We start from the raw sequence: 19283 nt of genomic DNA, 5'->3' as shown, positions 1-19283 counted from the left end.
ATAATTGAAATAAAGACATATAGCTTCTATACAGACAACAATATAACATATTAATACAATTAGAAACATTATTAAAGAACATCTAAATTGCTGTTGGCAATGTATTATGTATCATAATACAACATCCGGTCACAACCTACAAAATAAAACCAATTAATGACTCTTCTTTAAAAACCTACTAACAATCATTGGACATAAATATAGAATACAGATAATAAAATAACAATACTTTAATAAAGGAAAAACGATGTAAAGTCCTCTGAGGTAATATCACCATTCACATCCGGCCACAACCTACAAAATAAAACTAGTATGATAATTTTTTTTATTAGAAACATTATTAAAGAACATCTAAATTGCTGTTGTCAAAGTATTTTGTACCCTAAAATAACATCGGGTCACAGCCTACAAAATAAAAGCATTGTTTAAGTACCATTTTTTTCCCCATTTAAAAGCAATTAATTAAAGAAATATGAACTAATAAAACAACTTACAAATGTTTCATTTCTTTCTTTAAAATCAAATTGAATGAAACAGGAATAAACACTTGTGTAAAAACCTGGAACTTGCTTTAGCACCCATTTTTCTGGCACATTCAGCAATGAAACACACATTGAACCTGGTCAAATTGTCAAACAAAATTGAGTAAAGAATTATTTATTTTGAAAGTAATAAAAAGTATAAAAGTATACTATAACATCTGTTCTGACACCAGTAAGGTGATGTGTGCAGGAGAGTTTTTTTTAAAACAGATATTGACACTGATGTTATTTATCATTTTCTATCAATAATAAATTGTACATGCATAAATTTTACTCACATTAACAGTGTGCAGTAGCCACTAATTAAACTCCACCCGATGTCAAGAAAAAACTATCACTTTAAGTAAAAAAAAATGTCAACATAAAACAAAAGAAATAACTATTTTCTGATATTCTATCTGCAGCTTCTTGTTTTTAATATTAAAACAATAAAAATAAATATCTGTATCATTCCCCTCGTATTAAATATTTGTTTATCTGACGTCTTTGATGATGCAGACAAAAGAAATTCCACACAAGCAGCCGGACCGTGGATGCAAGCGTTTATTCAAGGCAATGGCAGTGGCGGCGATCGAACAAACTAAAACTGTTTTTTAAATTTTTGGGGCATCCAAAAAAGACCGTATAAAATACAATAGTGGTTTGGTAATTGATATGTTGACAAAAAATACAATTTGCTAACTTTGAAACAGAACCAGGCTTTCATTCCAGTTTCTGACGCGGTCGTCGTCTTGGCGATAGATAAGATATTTCGTAATAAATGAATGCTTTGATTTCATTTTTTTTTTTCCAACGGATGCAAAAACAGCACACAAAGAATATCGCTTTAAAAAAAAAAAAATTAATCAGAAGACTAATCTACAAAACTTAAAGGGGCTTTTCGTCCACATGTGCATATCTACTTTATTTTCTTAAACGAGACCATGAAGACAGTTTTGGTTTTGTTATTCTCACGTTGACAACAACTTGTAGAGTATTGCTGGTTAGATGGACAAAAATGACCATTTATTAACCCCCCTCCACCCCCCCCCCCCCACACACACACACCTTCCTTACTGTTGGTTAATTTACAACAATAATGGCGGCAGATTTATCATCGTAATTCTACGTGATTTTTGAGACAACAAAATGCGATTTAAGAGACATAAAAAAAAGCAGCTACTCGTTTCTAGTAATGTTTTGTTTTTTTACCGCCTAAAATCAGAAGTGTTTGTTTCCTGTTGTGTTTGTTTTACCAGTCGACATCCTTACCTGTTTATGATCCGTGAATTGATCCTTTATTGCCTTCTGTAGGCAGGTAATGATTAATCAATGATATTCCTACGGCTCATTCGTATTTTGGAAAGTGCCGGCAAAATGTGATAGGTATCAATAATATAAATAAAAATGCTGTACTTACGGTTGCTACGCGCCTTGTTGTGGTTGCTAGGCTACAACAGGTGAAGAGTTTTTGCTCTTACTTCAGCCCCAGTTGTGGTTGCTAAGCAATGATTGGTTGATCGCTGCTCAGGGGGAGGGGTTTAACAAGCGGTCAACGGTCCCACTTTTTTGATAAAATGTTTTCCCGTCAACGCATCTCGGTTCATGTTCTGATCATTCTTTAATTCAAGCAGCTTTCAGCGCCAATCGAATAACGATTCTCTTCTTTAGACGCTGATATTCATATTTACAAAAATCAACCCTGTCAACATTTTGGTCGATGGAAGCAGTACAAGTAACGGCATCGTATATGTTTAAGGAACATTAATATTACAACGCAGAGAGCAGGAAATATTACTTTGGAAAAATAAATAAATAAATAAAACCCTTTTTTCTATTTCCCTCGTAACTACACGCAAGAAAACATGATGGCTTTTCAAATCTCGATCTGAAAACAGAAATCGGTTTGTGCTCAGGAAGGAAATCTAAACATTTGACTGTTGTTGTTTAGTTTTTTTTCTCATATAGTGCATTCTCAATAAGACGGCTACTCTGCATCATCAGGCAGTATTAGTTTAGGATATATGTCACATTCACTCTACTGCAAATGTCATGTAATAGTACAGTATTTTTTTTTTTTAAGTTCAGAAGGAGTTATTCAGTACGAAGGAGATGCGCGCGCGCACACACACACACACACACACACACACACACACACACACACACACACACACACACACACACACACACACACACACACACACACACACTGCAGTCCAGTTTGTTAAGAAGACGGTGGAGTAAAACTTCTCCAGGTCTCTAAAGGACGACATTCAGGGGAGGACAAAACGGACTGAACCCCCGAAACGGGAGGGGGGGGGGGGGGACTCGTCTGTGCTCTCAAAACTCGTGTCTGTGATACATGTCCGGGTCGTAGTATTTGGTGACCACAACTCTGTTGGCGAACTTGCGTCCGGTGAGCGCTTGCATGGCTTTCTGACAGTCCGCGGCCGAGACGTACTCCACGAAGATCTGCGGAAAAAAAACAAAAAACAAAAACAGTCAGTCTGTGTTTCTGATTGAAGAGACGGTTCATCAACCAAATCGCATCTGTGTGGGAGTGAAAACGGACGTCACATCGCAACTCCTAATGACTCTGAATGGAAATCGCCGCATGGGCTCAGGAACGCTTCCGAAAAAAACAGATGGTCGCTGCGTCCACAAATGCAGGTTAAAACTCCACCGTGCAAAGAAGGAAAACATCTTGTGCCGACTCACCTTCCCGCAGCCGGGGACCTCCACGCCGTCGACGGGCCGGGGGATCTCGATGGAGCGGACGCTGCCGTACTTGCAGCACTCCTCGCGGATGTCCTCCAGGATCTCCTCGTAGTCCTCGTCGTCCACCAGCTCCTCCGGCATCACCATGTTGAGGAGGCACAGCACCTCCGTCGGCATGCCCGAGTTCTGCAGCCTCTGAAGCCCGGGGACCTGCAGCGTCACCGGGGTCTCGATGACGGAGGTCTGTGGGAAGGAGGGGTTGAGGGGGAAGGTGAGGGGGGGGCGCCCCAATAAAACATTGAGTCAAAAAAAAAGAAGTAATTCATCAGTACAATATAAATTCTCCTGCTTCCTGTGTTGGTGGAGTGCATTTCCCTTTAAACGATATCTTTATTTTACACACGTTTAAATAATGTCAACTTTGTTCCCGCTACATCATGTTTTTTCGGTGATTTTTTTTTTTTCCACGGCAGCCCGGCCTGAATTCTCCAATACCCATGAGCCTCAGGGGCTCGTTGTCAAACGTGACATCAAATCTAAACAGTGTTGTTTTTTTAACGGCGTCCTCTTTAGCTCCGGTGATTGGATGTTTGTTGCCTAAACAGCACATTGGGACACAACTCGTGTTCATAAGCGTTTTACATATTTTGGAAATTTTTATCAAAATATTTGTTCACAAAAGGTGAAATCAGTAAAAAATGATTTCTTTAAAAAGCCAGGTTCGTTAGAGTTGTTGGTTCGGTGTGAACATCGGTTTTGAAGTCACTAAATGCTAAAACTGACATGTTTTTCATTTCTTTTTTTAAAGAAAAAACCCGGCTCGTAGTGAAGTCAGCTGGTCACGTCAGTTACAAACTGTCAGCTGATTTGAGTTTCGGACCATTTCTATTTCTGAAAGTCGTCATCGGGAAGGAGGAAAGCTGAAGGCTAACAAGGACTCGCGCTCACAGGATTGGCGTTTTTCGCTCCCACGCTCGCCCTCTGGACGATCAGCTTTTTGTCGCCCAGTTGCATCCCGTTGAGGCCGGCGACCGCCTGATGAGGAAGAGGGAACACAAGAGTCTCCGAACGACGGGCCGAAAAACAAAACACAGCCGATGAGGAAATATGTAAATAAACACAAATCCCCGTTACCTGATCGGTGGCGCTGACGTCGACGTACTCACAGAAGGCGTAACCTTTCGACAGTGACGTGGCACTGTCCTTCACCAGGTTGAACGCTTTGAGCGGCCCGAACGACGTCAAGAGCTCCTTCACCTGCGGACACGAGTCGGACGGCAGGACGTGAGGCGGAGAAGTCACCGCCGGCACCAAAGTGTGTTTTTAATACTGGGTGAATTCTAAATGTCCATTTGATACTCAAAATCAGCTGAACACCAAAAAAAAAAATCAATGGAAACAAAGTGTGTGTACGATTAAAATACGAGTGTGTGAAGGTCACTTTGTACAATCTGCATGAGCAATTTACAGTTTATATATTCTGCATTGCTACGCTGGTTTATGAAGAGAAGAAGAGGAGACAGAAGTGTGTGTCTGTGTGTCTGACATAATAAACGGTTATTTTCATGATCAATCACCTTGCAGATTAATCGATTAATCAATGAACCGTAAATCTGTGAAATGTCAGACAAATGGTTGAAAATTCCCCGTCACAATTTCTTAAAACTCAAAGCTGACGTTTGGTTAAAAATAGAGTCTAATATTGTAAAATATTTAATTTAAAAAGGTGGAAATCAGTATGTTTTGGGGCATTTTTCCTTAAATTTTTTTTTTTTTTTTACAAAAAATTAATCAATTGTCAGAAATTTTGCCATCGAACCAATCATTTCAGCTCCAATGAGGAGAGTTGTTAAGACACAGTTATACATATCCGAATGTATGTACAATTATACTCTCCTATTGAGAGTTTGACTCATTTCCAAGACTAGCTGAGCATTAAAAGGTTCAAATCTGACCTGCCATCTACAGTCAGACATGATGTTCTTACCTTTAATTTAAAATCTAGATACACCTAATAAACCCACCAACAACATCCCCCTAACCCCCCCCCCGCCCCCCGGGTCCCTAAAACGCGCTCCAAAAGCATGATGGGAGAAAAGACAGTAGCCAGTGAGGGAGCCGGCTGGCTCGCAGTGTATCCGTGTGAGGACCAGAATGTCTTACTTGCCTTGTGTTACATGTTGGCATGGCAGCAGTAGATGAGTACAACTGAACAAATTATGAGCGCAGACTTAACGATCTTACAGGCCCCTAGCTGGGGACAAAGTGGGGGAACAAAAATGAAAGAGCTGTGAGTATCAACGCAGTGGTAGCGACTGCAAGTATTTAAAAAAAAAAAAAAAAAAAAAAAAAAAATGTAATAAAGATATATAGGTATAAGTCAGTGAATAATAGACATCAGGCTGCATGTGCTCTGAAAAACTAATTCATGAGACAGAATGGACAGTTAGAATTAAATTCACTGTGCAAAAAGTTTTACACCTTCTGCCCACCTGAGAGCAAACTGTGACTCGGCAGAAAATATTTTCCTCCGTGTCAAAGGAAAAGTCCAACATCGAAAAGCATTTCTGGAGCTGTTTGGGGACTCGTGGATTTAAACCCGCTGACACGTCGCTGGCTGCTTTTCCAAAGATACACGAGAGGTAGAAACTGGGGCTCTCGCACTCTGACATATTTCAAAAATATTCATATAAAGCAGCAAAAAAAAAAAAAAAAAAAAATACATTTAATCTAAGCTGTGAGAACCAGATGGCTTTTGGCATTTTTACTTAATGTTTAATTTCCTGTTCAATAAATGACTTGTTTAGTCCACTAACATGAAAGATATTTTACAAGTGTGCAGCTACAATGAATTATTTCACTGGACATACGACACAATGGAAACCAAACGGCCTCCAAACAACCAACAAAACTCCAGAAAGGCAAAATACTTTTCATCAAAAATGTCTTTTTTCTTTTTTAAATTGTTGGGACTTTTACTTTGACAGTATTGACTAAAAATGAATAAATACCCCACAGAAATAACTTTACCTGCCTTTAATGTAAATATACTGGACTTTGCTTACCTTTCTTAAATCAGTACGCTTAGCATGAGAAAGCAGTTTACTTGTAATATATCACGTATGATTAATGGACATACTGTTTGGTTTATTATCAGAGATTTACCAAAATAAAAGCTGTGAAAATATCTACAAATATAATATATATAAAAGTAGTTGTGTTTTTTGTTTTGTCCTGTGTGTTTTTTTTGTCTTTGGTTCTGTTTGGACTTCTCTATGAAGCCTTGCTGCACATGTGGAGCGTGCGTTCACTGAAATACCTGGTCGTCGTTAAGGTAGTTGGGCAGGCCGCCGATAAACAGTTTGTGGGGCGAATCGGGGACGACGGTGGAGACGACACCTGCGGGAGAACCGTCCGATCGCGGAACAGAACGGGTCGTTATTAGGAATAAAACAATAAGATGAAAAATAAAAAGGTCTGAGGAACCGACCTGGGACGTGGAAGGCGGGCTGCTCGGAGATCCCGGGTAGAGGCCGGTAGTCGTGCGGTCGTCGGATCTTCAGCGACTGACCCTGGAAAATGATGCCGTCGAAGGCCATGGCCTGCGTCGTCTCGTCCACGGATCGAAACTGGAGGAGGAAGTCGGTTAATAATAAAACCGTGACTCTGCAGGTCTCCGAGAGATCTGATGGAAAGTAAACCGTCACACGCTGGTGTCAAAGATTCATCTCTGGGCTCATCGCTGCTCCGACTGTAGAAGAGATTCTGTTCCAGCTTCGGCCGTTTTTCTCTTTTCACGAACTTCTCCGAGCTTTAAAAGACGCGGCGGTTCATCTGTCATGTTTGTTTTGTTTATTTCAATGTGTTTAGAAGAATCGCTGCAGAAGCCGACGTGCCGGCCGGGCAGCGAGGACGAACGGACGGAGACACTTTGCTGCTCTCGGCTTAAAATTTATGCAGCGAGACTCGGAGAGACTCGCGGCGGGTATTTAATCATGAACCACAGCGGCGGACAGGCGGGGGATCCGTCCTGAGGGGAGGATGAACGTCTGCAGTTTTGGTTTAAATCCAACTCAAAGCCGTAAATATGAACCTCGTGACGGCGCCGGAGGAAACGTCAGGAGACTGAAGGATTCGTCCTCCGAGCGTCGGGAACGTTTTCTTTCATTACGATCCGTCCCACAGTTTACCGTTTTAAATCCGGATCAGACGTTCGAACCGACGGCTGCGTAATTATGAATCTGACGCGTCCCAAACTGTTCCGTTACTCAGCATTTGGTTCACGATGAGTTCAAACCGAAGATTTATGACGAGACGATTTGGAAACTCTCAGTTTTTTTTTTTCAGTCTGTGATTTTCTGCCAGTTTACAGCAAAAAGCAACCGGACGAGACGCTTTTCAGGCGTTTTGAGAGCTGCATATAATTTGGGACGTTTTTAAAACGCGAGCGATGACAACGACGGTCGGTTACAGCGATCGGTTGCATTTTAAGTCGTAAATAAAACGCTGAAAACGACCACAGAGGATCGAGAATCTGGAGCTGACGACTGTTTCTTAAATAAATAGAAATGGTCCAAAACTCAAAATCAGCTGACAGTTTTTCAACTGACGTGACCAGCTGACTTCACTACGAGCCGATTCTTTAAAAAACAGAAATGACATGTCAGTTTTAGCATTTAGTGACTCCAACAATCAAACCTGTTTTTTTGTTTTGTTTTGCTCATCGGGAAGATTTTTTTTTTTACTGATTTCACCTTTCGTGTAAAAATATTCGGGTTAACACGGACATTATCTGCACGCATCAGAAACACAACTCACCTCTAAGAAAGCAAAGTTCTTGTCCTGGTTGATCTGCACGGCGAGGACCGGGTTGCTCGGCGCTTGCGAGAGACCGGCGAGACGCATCTGAGCGTTGAAGAACTCGGCCATGGACTCCTGAGAGGAAACGACGTCGTATCAGTGTTTAAAAAAAAAAAAAAAAAAACACAACAAAAAAAAAATCCCGCCGCAACGGCGACGTCATCGGTCGAAACACGTCACCTCGGTAACCCCGAACGGGATGTTTCCCACGTAGAGGCGTCTGGCTTGTCTCGTCATCTGGCTGCCGACGATGGGCACTTGGGTCGGCGCTGCAGCCACGCCGGTGGTGGTGGACGTCGCCAGCAGAGCTATCGTTGGGATCTGTCCGGCCGCTGGGAGGGAGGGAAGAGGAGGAGGGGGAGGGGAGAGGAAGGGAAGGGAGGGGAGGGAGGAGGGGGAGGGGAGGCGGGGGAGGGACGGGGAGACACCAAACCACTGTACAGACGGGACGGCAGAACGATCTTAAGTTCATCAGCCGGTCTACGTGAGAGCAGAACCGGCGCCCCAACTCCGAAACCGCGTGTCGGAACGGAACAGGAAGTGAGAGGTACGACGGGTACGACGGGTACGACGGGTACCTTGCATAGCTTTGTATTGCATCGGTGTGATGTGTTCGAAGCCCGGAGGAGGAACGTCCCAGTATCTGCACGTCCTTTTCTTCCTCGTTCGCCTCGGCGAGTGGCTGCAAGCAGGAAACACACAAAAATAAAAGCTCGGAGACACATAATGTGCTGATACATCTTTTTTTTTTTATTTTTTAAATGGACCTTTTAATATTGCTATAACGACATAACCAGACAGTAGAAACCTCAGTTCTTTTTTTTTTTACTGTAAAGTTTTCCTTGGAACTCACCACTTTCAGAGGATCCTGGGAGTTAAATATGAAATGAAAAGCTGCAATTTACCGTAAACCCCCCCCCCACAACAAAAACCCAGTTCATGTTCATTTTTCAAAAGAAGAAAAGTGAATCACAGATTGCAGCTTCTTAAATGTGAAGATTTGCAGCTTTTCCTTCGTCTCACGTGACAGAAATTTGTGATTTATTTAATAATGAATAAAACAAATCAGCTGAGTCAGCGAAAAGGGTGAAGACTTTCTTTAAACGTACCGACCGCGTTCAGACCCTCCCGTGTGCGTTTGCGCTGCGACGGCTGCGTTTCCCGGCTTTCAACCTTGCTCACCTGTGCTTCTTGTGGTCCCGGGAGGAGCTGCGGCGGTCCCGGCTCTTCCTGTCTCGGCTGCGGCTGCGTTTCTCCCGGCTGCGGCTGCCTCGGTCTTTGCTCCAGCTGCGGTGCTTGTCGCCTCGGCCCGCCGACCCGCTGCGACTCCTCTTTTTGTGCCTCTCTCGCTCTCGCTCTGCGAAGCCAGAGGAAAAACAGCAGAGAGAAATATTCACTATCTTTTCCCACCGGTTTACGGTGAGAAGTCTAAAATATTCTATTTACAATTGAAAGAAAACAAACAAAATCATTTTATTACATTTTTATATTGATTTTATTGTCCAAAAAAAAAAAAAAAAGGCATATTAAAGAAGTTTTTTTTGGCAAATCAACTAATTATTTAATAAATTCAGCTCTATTAGATAACGATTGCTTAATTACCTCATAAATTCTGAAATAATTAATCTCCCTCAGCCTTTAAAATGACAGAAAATCCTCCTTAAAACACCTCTGCTATTATTATTGTACCTGTCCTGATGGTATTTCTGATCATCACTGAAATAAAATATCTGAAAATGCTTCCTGTCTGTATTAATGCTCGGAAAGCCTCCAGTCTCTTCTGCGTTGCGGCATTTAGTGTATTTCTTTGTCAAAGCCGACAGCTTAATGTGGCTTCTCTTCTTGGCAGAACCCGACTTTTAGCAAATCAATGAGGTACGAAACCGATCTGATCCACCTGGTCCTGGAGTTATGATTAGATGTCAACTTACAGATGTGGTTTCTTTGGGTTGCTATTCTTTCTTTCTGCCTTTTATTTTGTATTACTTTAGACTTCAGATTGTTCTTATTTCTGTTATTACAACTATTTTAAACATTAATATATTAATGGTTGGGACTTTAAAATGCCAGACTATCAGTCCAAAAGCCAAATATATTCAGTTTATCACCACATAAAACACATAATAAAAAAAAGAAGCAAATGTTTACTGGAAAATATAAAAATAAGGAATTTTTTTTTAGGTAAATCTTTTTAAAATTAAGACATGATAATTTTCTGAAAATTATTATTATACTTACTGTGAATAAACAGAAATGTTTCCTCTTTTAGCCCTGTTGCATAAATTAAAGTTTTGATGGGGACGATATTAATCAATGAGTGGTGATATTTCTGTATTGGATTGTATTATTAATGCATTGCAACACGTAAGTATGAATGCCGAATTAAAACGTAGACCTTAAAGATTGAGAAAACGTCATATTTTGTCACCTCTACCCGTGCACATTTTTGCAGAGGAAGGCGACATCGTAAAAAGGGGCGATTGTTTCATGGACTTTGGCATTTCGCTGCCTCGCGCAGGTAAAACTGCCAGCGAACTCTCACCGGCACCAGACCGCGTTCAAGCTTCACGTGAGATTTAGCGGCGGCTGTGCGGAGGACCACAGAACGACAGAGGCTCAATGTTAATCACGCTGACATAAACAGGGGTAAATAAGATGAGTCATAGCGAGGAAAAAGTGCACGTTAAAGTTGCTGTCGGGTCGCGTTATGATTTGATTTCATTAAAAACCCAACTGGCGAGCTAACGGTCCGCACCGACCTGCCGCTGCTAGCTTGGCAAGAACCGAAGCCGGGGCGCGAGACGCGCAGCTAATTAATTACTCACCTTGTCGATTCTCGCTCAGCTGTTTCTCAAACTCCTCGAAATCCGACATTATATCGGCGGCGTTTGCTGCGTGACGGCGCGGCAGCTTGCAGACGTCTGAGGGAGGAAGATGAACCGACCTGTCCGCCGTATCAGTGCAGCAAAAAAAAAAACCAACAACCTGCGAGACCCTCCGCGAGGCTAAGATAAACACACAACATCCGGTGAGCCCTTCAAAATAAAACCAGTCGGCCCAACCACGCAGGGGTTCAGTTGAAGAATATGTTTTTATGAAATTGAATAAGATGAGATACAAAAAAAAATTATATATATATAACGAAAACACAAAATATAATAAAAGAGCTGAACCTGATTGATAAGTTCTAAAAAAATAAAACAAAGACTGATTTAAATATCAGTTTAAAGCACCATAAAATTTGCAAATAGGAATACAACTATTTTTGTTTTGTATTGCTGATAATCTGCCACACATCCTGACCTATTGCATTCATTGTTTGACCTTTAAAATGTGAAACAAAAGTGGAAGACAGCAAGGTATTGTTTCAGTCGTATTTAACCTCAAACACATTAATATATTTCATTTATAAAAGCATATACAGTGATGTACTGTACGTGCTTTTATTTTGATGGTGCCAACATCTGGTTTAAACTTGAAACAACGTAATTGACAGGAATTGTCAAGCCTTTAATTGTCACAAACACAGGCATGATTATGTTTCCATCATCTCAGAGGACATCCATTTACACTGCCTTCATAATAAAAATTTAATGATTTCCCCTTAAAGGGAACTTACTTAAAGGGAGACCAGATTTATGTCCCCACAACATAAGTGAAACACGTCATAGAGAAATATACCTGAAATCTTGCAAGTGAGGGCAGAATTAGACTCATAAACCTCAAATAGAGGGACACAGCAGTGTATAATGCAAATATCATTAGATACAAAGTTATGTATATAAAAAATAATACAAATGACTGACACCACACCGTGTACGCTGCAGGAAAATGGATTACTTTTGCTGGTATATTTGTGATGTAGAAACACACAGATGAGCCTGGTGATCATTTAAAAAGCCGTCAGCATTGTTCATTTGCAAATTATCTGAACATTTTTGGCATAAATTTGAAACCATATGTATTACTGTGTTTAATTCATCTTTGCATCATACAGAATAAAGCCCAGCAGCCCCCCCCCTTTCCTCTCTCCTCCTCCACCTGTCATTCTAAACATACCACGTTGACAACATACATGGAAAATACCTGACTCAGCTGTGCTGCTATTAAAAGAGCTCAAATCCCAGAGTATTGCCGCAGGGCGTGCAGCCACAGCTCCTCGGAGAGGGAACCGAACCGGACGACCAGCGGAGAAGGAGAAGCAGTGAGTGGAGGCTGAGAATTCAGTTATTTACAGTGTTGGAGTTCAGACTCTTTAAGCTACTTCTGCAACCAGTGGTGGTGGTGGGGGGGCTTGATTTTGTTGGAGTGAAATGGGGGAGTCCTCGTGACATTGAGCCTTTGTGAGAGCGACGGAGTCTATTTTTAGAGCCCGGTTTATATTTAGAAGCGTCTTCTCGGGCGAACAGCCGCAGCTCGGCCGGAGTGAACCTCCAAACTGAAAGGTTATCTTTTGAAATTAAAATTCTCCGGCCGGACTCGACGTTTTGAGTTTCGGTCTTTAACGTTTCAGATGACAGAAAACTGGCAGAGTGGATGAATTATTATAAAAATCTGGCCCCTCTGACATCGGAGCAGCAGGCCGAGACTTAAAAACAGACTTTGTAGTTGTTTTTCATTGCTGTTTGTGGCTGTTTTGTGTCTTTTTGTGTTTGTTTGCTCTCTAATTGTGGTAATTTTCTTTTTTTTTTTGTATCTCTTTGCAGTTGTCTTGTATCTCTGTAGTTATTCTGTGTTCATCTGTGGTTGTTTTGCATTTATTTGGTTGTTCTGGTCTCTTTAATGACATTTTCAGTCTCTGTAGTTATGTTGCACCTGTTTGTGGTTAATTTGTGTCTCTGTAGTTGCTTCAAATGTCTTTGTAGATGTTTCGAGTCGTGGTGTCGTTGTTTTTTTTTTGTTTTTTTTTTGTGTGTTATTCAATTTTTCATCTCTTTGGAGTCCTAAGTTCTCGTAGCTGTTTGTGTCTCTTCGCAGCTGTTTTGTGTCTTTGAAGACATTTCAAGTCTTTTTGTGTCTCTTAATAGTCGTCGTGCATCTTTTTGAAGCCGTTTCGTCTTTTTGTGTTTGTTTTTTGTGTCCTTGTCCTCATTTTTCATCTTGTAGTCACCCTGAGTTGCTGTAGCTGTTTTGTGTGTCTGTTTCCATTGTTTCTGTCTCTTTGTAGTTGTTTTGTGTGCGTTTTGTGCGTCTTTGCGACCGTTTTGTACCTTTTTGTGTTCGTTTTTTGTCTCACAGTGATAATTTTGTCTGTTTTGTCTCTCTGTGTCCGTTGTGTCGCACCGCCGCCGTTTATTGATGTTTTGAGACTCTACGTAGTTGTTTAGCAACATTTTATTTGTTGTTTTATGTCTTTGTATTTGTTTGTGTCTTTCTGTAGTTGTTTTCATCTGCGTTTGTTTTGAGTTGTTCCGAGTCATTTTTGTGTGTCTTTGTGGTTCCGGTCCGTTAACACGACGAAAACAAACAGCGACTGTAATCATCGTGTGTCCAATCAGTAATCAGGTTAGAATCACACACACAAATGTATAAACTCCTGAAATGAAAACTAAGACCTGTGTTCTCTGTCTCTGTTTCAGACTCATAAGAACATTAGTTAGATTTAAAGATGGTTGTAGAAGGTGAGATGGATCCGACTGTAACAGAGCCAGAGAGCTTCTCGGTACGAAACGCTCCTTCATGAGCTCCTCGATGGTGTTTGACATCCCATCTCATCTTCATCACCGAAAAACCAAAATCATTCTCCGTTAAAGAAGCATGTTTACGTCTCCAAAACATGCTTCAACGGAGGAACCTGTTGACTGACCGCGACTTCAACGTCAACAACGGTGGTTTTTCATTCCATTTAATTGAAACTTTTTTCTCTCTGCCGCTCTCATTAGTCAGCAGAGGTTCACGCACAAAGACTGGAAACGGTTACCAACGGTTACCAGCACTTTTTAATGCTCACGAATCAACACATTATACTTTCATTTCTTCATCTGGTACAAAAACTCAAGTGTGAAAGTTACAATTTGACGTTTCACGGTGAAAAACAATGTTTTAATGGCACCTTTGTTAGAAAAGTGATAACTATGACAAAAAAAAAAAAAAAAAAGGTAGATTGGCATTTTTACACTTTTGGTTTTTGTACCGTTTAAAAGAAAAAAGAAAAGAAAAGGTAAAACTTGTGAGTTTTTGAGGTGCCGGTGGATTTATTTATTTTTTTTATCAGGGGAAGGCTAGCCGTTTCCCTCTGTTTCTAGTCTTTATGCTAAGCTAGGCTAACCAGTGCTTGTAGTTTATTAGAAGCTTCCAAAAAAAAAAAGAATTCAAACTTGATTTCTGCATACTAAGAGAAAAGCATTTCTCCAGGACATCTTGCAGGAGATGGACTCGGTGTGGACCACCACCGTCCTCCTGGTGCCCCTCGTGGTCGTGCTGACCGCTGGACTTTTCTACCTCTACGGCGCGATTGTCGGCCTGCTGTCCAAAACGTCCGTACGCAACAAGGTGCTGGTGATAACCGACGCGCTGTCCGGCCTCGGAAAAGGTAACAGAAATGTTGTTGTTGTCGGTTTTAAAGGAAAACGCTTTCGAGCGCGATTCGCCTCGACGTCTCAAGCTGTCGCGCGTCTCGTTTGAAAGAATGCGCAGGCGTGTTTCACAGAGGAGGCGCCAGGCTCATCCTCTGCGGGAAAAGCTGGGAGAAGCTGGAAGAGCTCGCGGACGACTTGGCGAACGCTTCGGATCCCACGGTAGTAAGTTTACGAGCTCCGAAAACGACGTCAGACACAATAATGACCGGTTTGGTGGAAGAGGTGACAAAAAACAAAAAACAAAAACAAAAACCTTTTCCTTCACTCAGACGTTTCCCCCGAAGCTGGTGCTGCTGGATTTCGGAGACATGGGCAGCCTGCCGGAGGCCGTCGCCGAGATCCTGGACTGTTACGGCTGCCTGGACATCCTCATCTTCAACGGCAGCATGAAGGTCAAAGCTCCGGCGCAGAGTCTGAATCTGGAGACGGACAAGCTGCTGATGGACAACAACTACTTCGGGCCCGTCACGCTGGCTAAAGGTAGACGATGGAAACCACCTGAAACTGGATTTTTTTTTGTTGTTGGTTTTTTTGTTTAGCCGGTGAAATGCGGTTGACATTTCTGTTTTCCAGGTGTGCTGCCCTCCCTGATCTCCAGGAGAAGCGGTCACCTGGTCCTGGTGAACAGCATCCAGGGGAAGCTGGCCGTGCCGTTCCGCACTGCGTGTGAGTTCAGAGGTTCAATGAAGAAGGGAAAAAACCACAGGACACGTTTAGGTCTTATTTGAGGCGCCGCAACGCTCTAAAACTGGTTTCGAGCGGGATACCTCGGTGAATACTGCTCCAAGAAAAATACGTAAAGTACAACGAATGTTAGCATAAAGACACTCAGACAAATAAAATAAGCAAACAAATAAGAGACCAGAAAATAAATAAAAGTCAGCACAAATTTGTTTTAATAAATAATCTCCTTATTTTAAAATTAGCCAATAGCATAAAACAAATGACATTAGCCTCAACAGCTGAAGTTGCTGTTCGCGGTGTTTTTCCAGACGCGGCCTCCAAACACGCCGTTCAGGCCTTCTTCGACTGCCTGAGAGCCGAAGTGGAAGAGTACGGCGTCTCCGTCAGCACCATCAGCCACACCTTCATCAGCCGCTCCGCGTCCGAGACGACCAAGGCGGCGACCTCCAAGTCCGTCTGGTCGCGTGAGTAAAAAAAAAAAAAATAAAAAAAAAATCAGAGGACGTCACGGCGATTCACGGCTTTCGTTTTTACAGCCGGATTTATTATTTTTTTTTTCATCTTTCTTTTCTCGGCAGTGTTTTACACCAAGAAGCCGCTCGGCGTCTCTCCGGACGAGGCGGCCGCCGAGATCGTGAAGACTTTGAACAACAAGAGGAAGGAGGTGGTGATCGCTCCCTCGCTGCCCAGGGCGGCCGTCTACGCCAGGTCCTTCTTCCCCAACTTTTTCTTCGCTGTGATGGCGGCGGGCGTGAACAACGCCGGCGCCGCCGCCGCCTCCGAGAAGATGTAGAGCTGTCGAGTATTTATGACCCCCGAAGGTTTTCTGGATGAAATCCTGTTTATTGATAATCCCCCTTCCCCACGGAGCCCAGATTTCCTCCATATCGTTTCTGTCCACATAATCTGATTTATCGCTAATTTGTTAGAAATCTGCTCCACTGATTATCCGTGATATCAAATCCTCCATCTCAGTTCCTTTCCCCCGAACAGTTATAAAGTTGTGTTTTATCGAGTCGCTTCCATTTTCTTTTTTGTCTGTCAAGTACTTAACACACAGAAAATAGCTTGTTAATAATTTGTTGATTGTTTGGTGCATAAAATGTCTGAAAAAAAAAATGCTGATTTTTTTTTATTCCCCTCCAGAGCGCAAATTAATGTTACTTTTTCTTGAGTCAAAATCCAAATATGTTGAGTTTACTTTGATGGAAATCTACAATTTATTTGCTTTCAAGGGATGAATTTTGTCATTTTTTCTTAAAAAAAACAATCAAATATAAAATGTAATATTTACAAATCTTTACAGCTCCAGTTCGGGTTGGTTTCTGGGTCTGTGATGAAATGCTGAAGCAGAAACGTGTAGTGGGGGGGCCAACAGGGGGGCCCCTCAGGAGGTGTATGATGATGCAGAATTTGCATAAAAAGGTGAAAAATGTTGCTTCTGTTTTTGTATTTGTCGACTTGATTACGTTTAGAATACAAATAAAAGTAGTATTGTTGTCACATTTTTTATTTTAATTGATTTCATCCTTTAATAATGTTTTTTTTTTTTTTTTTTTAAATTTCCCTTAAATTAAAATCTAATTTTCACAACAGCTTATTTCTAGAATCAAGGTCACACACAAAGTTTCCACATAACGTCAGAGAAAGTTAAATAAATGGCTTCAACTTGATCATGTTCATTTCATTTAACTGAATTAATTAAACCTTGCAGGGCTTCCTGTAGAGGTCATTAAATCTCGTGAATAATTAACCATTGTCATGCGGCGCCCTCTAGCGGACATGTTGGAGAACGACTCCTCTTCTACACGCTGTCGAGTTGTGTTTTATAACAAATGGCCTTAAAAATATTGTCCAGACTCTCCGCATTAACTCACCGGTTGGACGTCTATCAGCAGACCGCCTTCACTGCGTTAAGCTGCGGCCGCGGGGTCTCGGTGGAGCACGACCGACTCAACCGGCGCTTCACGGTCACTCCAGGCAGCGGCGCCGGTAAGCACACGCCCGGGAACGAGGCTCCGTCGCCGGGGGGAGATCCTGTACGAGAGCCCGACGTCCAACCGGCGGCCTAATCACACACATTACTGAACCACTTTCTTTTTTTACATTTTCTACCGAGAATATTCAGATGTTTTTGCTGTGCCAGCTGTTTATTAGTTCCTAACTCACACGCAGACTGTTTATCTCGCGAGAGAAAGCTCAGCGAAACTCCATTCAAAAAACCTGTGATTTTTAAGGAGCCTTTCGCAACGGTCACTTCTCCAGCCGATATCGATGACTTGTACTTTATAGGATTTGGTTCGACCAGTCTAACGGTTCGGCATGTATACAATTAGCAGAACAAACACATTACACTGCATTTTGTGTGTGAACTTTCGGCAATATCACAATAGCAGCAGACAAGTAATTGGGACCTAAATACTGATATTTTTTGAAGGGAGTTTGGTATTGTGTGTTCATAACCTCTTGTCTGTTTCGTTCTCCAATATGGATAATCTAACTCCCCACATTGAAATTAAACAGAGGAGGTTGCAACTGCTCTCAGTAAAAAAAAAAAAAAAAACCAACATTAGTTAATTTACTCCAAAATATAATAAAAGAATAAACTATAATTCCAGGTAAACAGCTGTTACTGCATGTTTGTTGCCTCATGGAGAATATAGCTGTGCACACCTGGAAACGACCAGTGTCGTGTCTTGTCACACCCCCCCTTTGGGATCCTGGTCTTGTTAACTAGTGTGTTAACTGCATTGTGAAGTGCTTCCTGTCCTCTCGGTCCTCAGGGGTCCATGAATGCGCCGTGCTGCACTACAGATTCACCGGTGAAAAGGAGGTGGACCTGATGTCCACCTTCGTCCCCGAGACGTTCAGGGGCCAAGGTGTCGCGGCGCTGCTGTCGCAGGTGAGAGTTTCAGGGCATCAGTCTGCTCCTGCAAAGTTAAAAGTGAGGTATTTTTCTTACATACAATTTATTTCTCCTTTCACAGGCTGCCATGGACTTCCTGGTTGAAGAAGACTTGAAGGCTCACGTGTCCTGTTGGTACATAAAGAAATTCATCGAAGACCACCCACAGCAGCCGTATAAAGACCTCGTCATCAATTGTTTGTCCACCACGGGCAGCGATGCTACCTCACATTAACTACACTTGGATTTAAAGTGGGACTTGAATAAAAAGTGAAAATGCCAAATCAGCGTTAGTGTAAATTATAGCATATTTAAAGAATAATGAATGTAATGTAAAGTATACATCGGTAAAATAACTAAATTTTTTTATTTAATTTAAATAAATAGAGCGTTGAAAATGACGTTTCATTTCTCAACCTGAGACTATTAAACTGATGCTTATTTTGTATGTCAGATTACACTTTTTTTTTAATGGTTTGTCTGTATTGTTTGTTAAGGTGTAATGTTGGGATATTGATTTTGTCCCCTTTTTTTGCAATTAAATTTAATTAATGAAGACATTATCTTTTTTGTTTTATATTTTCAGCTGAAGTCATTCCTTCTGGTTAGTTTTCTGGAGGTCCATCTGAAAATGATCCCGTCATTGAGGAGAAAGTAAGATTCAAAAAGACGTGTTTTACAACCAGGTTTTGTGTTATTTTGTCCTGCAAATCACGAAAATCTCTCGCCGCTGGGACACTGAAGACCCGCGGACCACGACAGGTCTTCTGTTGTCCCTTTAAAACAGTGAGATCTTCTTGAAGACCCTCCTCCCGGAGTGAAAAGTGGTAAAAAGCCACAAAATGCTCAGAAAGGGATGAAATTTCTAGTCGCGTATTAATGAGTCAGTAATAATACAAAGATCGCCTTCACGCTGATGAGTACGAGAGAAAAACTCGTACTTGTTGGCATTAGGACGTCACTCATATCGACATGCTGATGGATTACAGACGTTCGAGGTCTTCAGAGGATGAACCC

General features: G+C 41.7%; 3 protein-coding genes across 6 annotated transcripts; 2 read left to right on the top strand and 1 right to left on the bottom strand.

The window, feature by feature from the left end:
* Positions 1 to 1919: 1919 nt before the first annotated feature.
* Positions 1920 to 11123, bottom strand: LOC138631252 (splicing factor U2AF 65 kDa subunit-like). The gene is made up of 11 exons (XM_069716076.1): positions 10925 to 11123; positions 9282 to 9456; positions 8678 to 8781; positions 8280 to 8431; positions 8058 to 8174; positions 6730 to 6868; positions 6559 to 6638; positions 4374 to 4496; positions 4188 to 4274; positions 3240 to 3482; positions 1920 to 2993 (listed from the first exon to the last, which is right to left on the bottom strand). Exons 1-11 carry the CDS (start codon positions 10971 to 10973, stop codon positions 2862 to 2864), a joined length of 1401 nt encoding a protein of 466 aa, XP_069572177.1. The 5' UTR covers positions 10974 to 11123; the 3' UTR covers positions 1920 to 2861.
* A 1077-nt stretch (positions 11124 to 12200) lies between these two features.
* LOC138631256 (dehydrogenase/reductase SDR family member 7C-B-like) lies at positions 12201 to 16866 on the top strand. 4 transcript variants are annotated; one of them, XM_069716082.1, is made up of 7 exons: positions 12201 to 12303; positions 14454 to 14631; positions 14727 to 14839; positions 14947 to 15157; positions 15251 to 15343; positions 15670 to 15825; positions 15940 to 16866. In XM_069716082.1, exons 2-7 carry the CDS (start codon positions 14469 to 14471, stop codon positions 16152 to 16154), a joined length of 951 nt encoding a protein of 316 aa, XP_069572183.1. In that variant the 5' UTR covers positions 12201 to 12303; positions 14454 to 14468; the 3' UTR covers positions 16155 to 16866. The 4 variants fall into 4 exon arrangements, with proteins under 4 accessions (XP_069572183.1, XP_069572184.1, XP_069572185.1 ...); XM_069716083.1 differs by lacking the exon at positions 12201 to 12303 and adding an exon at positions 12482 to 12544; XM_069716084.1 differs by lacking the exon at positions 12201 to 12303 and adding an exon at positions 13450 to 13604.
* A 287-nt stretch (positions 16867 to 17153) lies between these two features.
* Positions 17154 to 18824, top strand: LOC138631222 (protein NATD1-like). The gene is made up of 3 exons (XM_069716029.1): positions 17154 to 17353; positions 18145 to 18263; positions 18349 to 18824. Exons 1-3 carry the CDS (start codon positions 17197 to 17199, stop codon positions 18499 to 18501), a joined length of 429 nt encoding a protein of 142 aa, XP_069572130.1. The 5' UTR covers positions 17154 to 17196; the 3' UTR covers positions 18502 to 18824.
* The last annotated feature ends 459 nt before the right edge of the window (positions 18825 to 19283 follow it).

Source organism: Brachyistius frenatus, unplaced genomic scaffold, assembly GCF_029030835.1.
Source record: "Brachyistius frenatus isolate BFR_SWC_R1_liver_20210118 unplaced genomic scaffold, ASM2903083v1 Contig_151, whole genome shotgun sequence".
In the NCBI taxonomy this organism is placed as follows: Eukaryota; Metazoa; Chordata; class Actinopteri; family Embiotocidae; genus Brachyistius; species Brachyistius frenatus.
This window is presented reverse-complemented; position numbering and strand designations above follow the sequence as displayed.

Coding starts and splice junctions, on each gene's coding strand:
- LOC138631252 (XM_069716076.1), bottom strand. CDS start 10,973: ATGTCGGATTTCGAGGAGTTTGAGAAACAGCTGAGCGAGAATCGACAA. Junction 9,457..10,924: donor GCTGAGCGAGAATCGACAAG/GTGAGTAATTAA, acceptor CTGGCTTCGCAG/AGCGAGAGCGAGAGAGGCAC. Junction 8,175..8,279: donor TCCCGTTCGGGGTTACCGAG/GTGACGTGTTTC, acceptor GTTTCCTCTCAG/GAGTCCATGGCCGAGTTCTT.
- LOC138631256 (XM_069716085.1), top strand. CDS start 13,708: ATGGTTGTAGAAGGTGAGATGGATCCGACTGTAACAGAGCCAGAGAGC. Junction 14,632..14,726: donor GCTGTCCGGCCTCGGAAAAG/GTAACAGAAATG, acceptor CTCGTTTGAAAG/AATGCGCAGGCGTGTTTCAC. Junction 15,158..15,250: donor GCCCGTCACGCTGGCTAAAG/GTAGACGATGGA, acceptor TCTGTTTTCCAG/GTGTGCTGCCCTCCCTGATC.
- LOC138631222 (XM_069716029.1), top strand. CDS start 17,197: ATGGCCTTAAAAATATTGTCCAGACTCTCCGCATTAACTCACCGGTTG. Junction 17,354..18,144: donor CACTCCAGGCAGCGGCGCCG/GTAAGCACACGC, acceptor CTCGGTCCTCAG/GGGTCCATGAATGCGCCGTG. Junction 18,264..18,348: donor TCGCGGCGCTGCTGTCGCAG/GTGAGAGTTTCA, acceptor CTCCTTTCACAG/GCTGCCATGGACTTCCTGGT.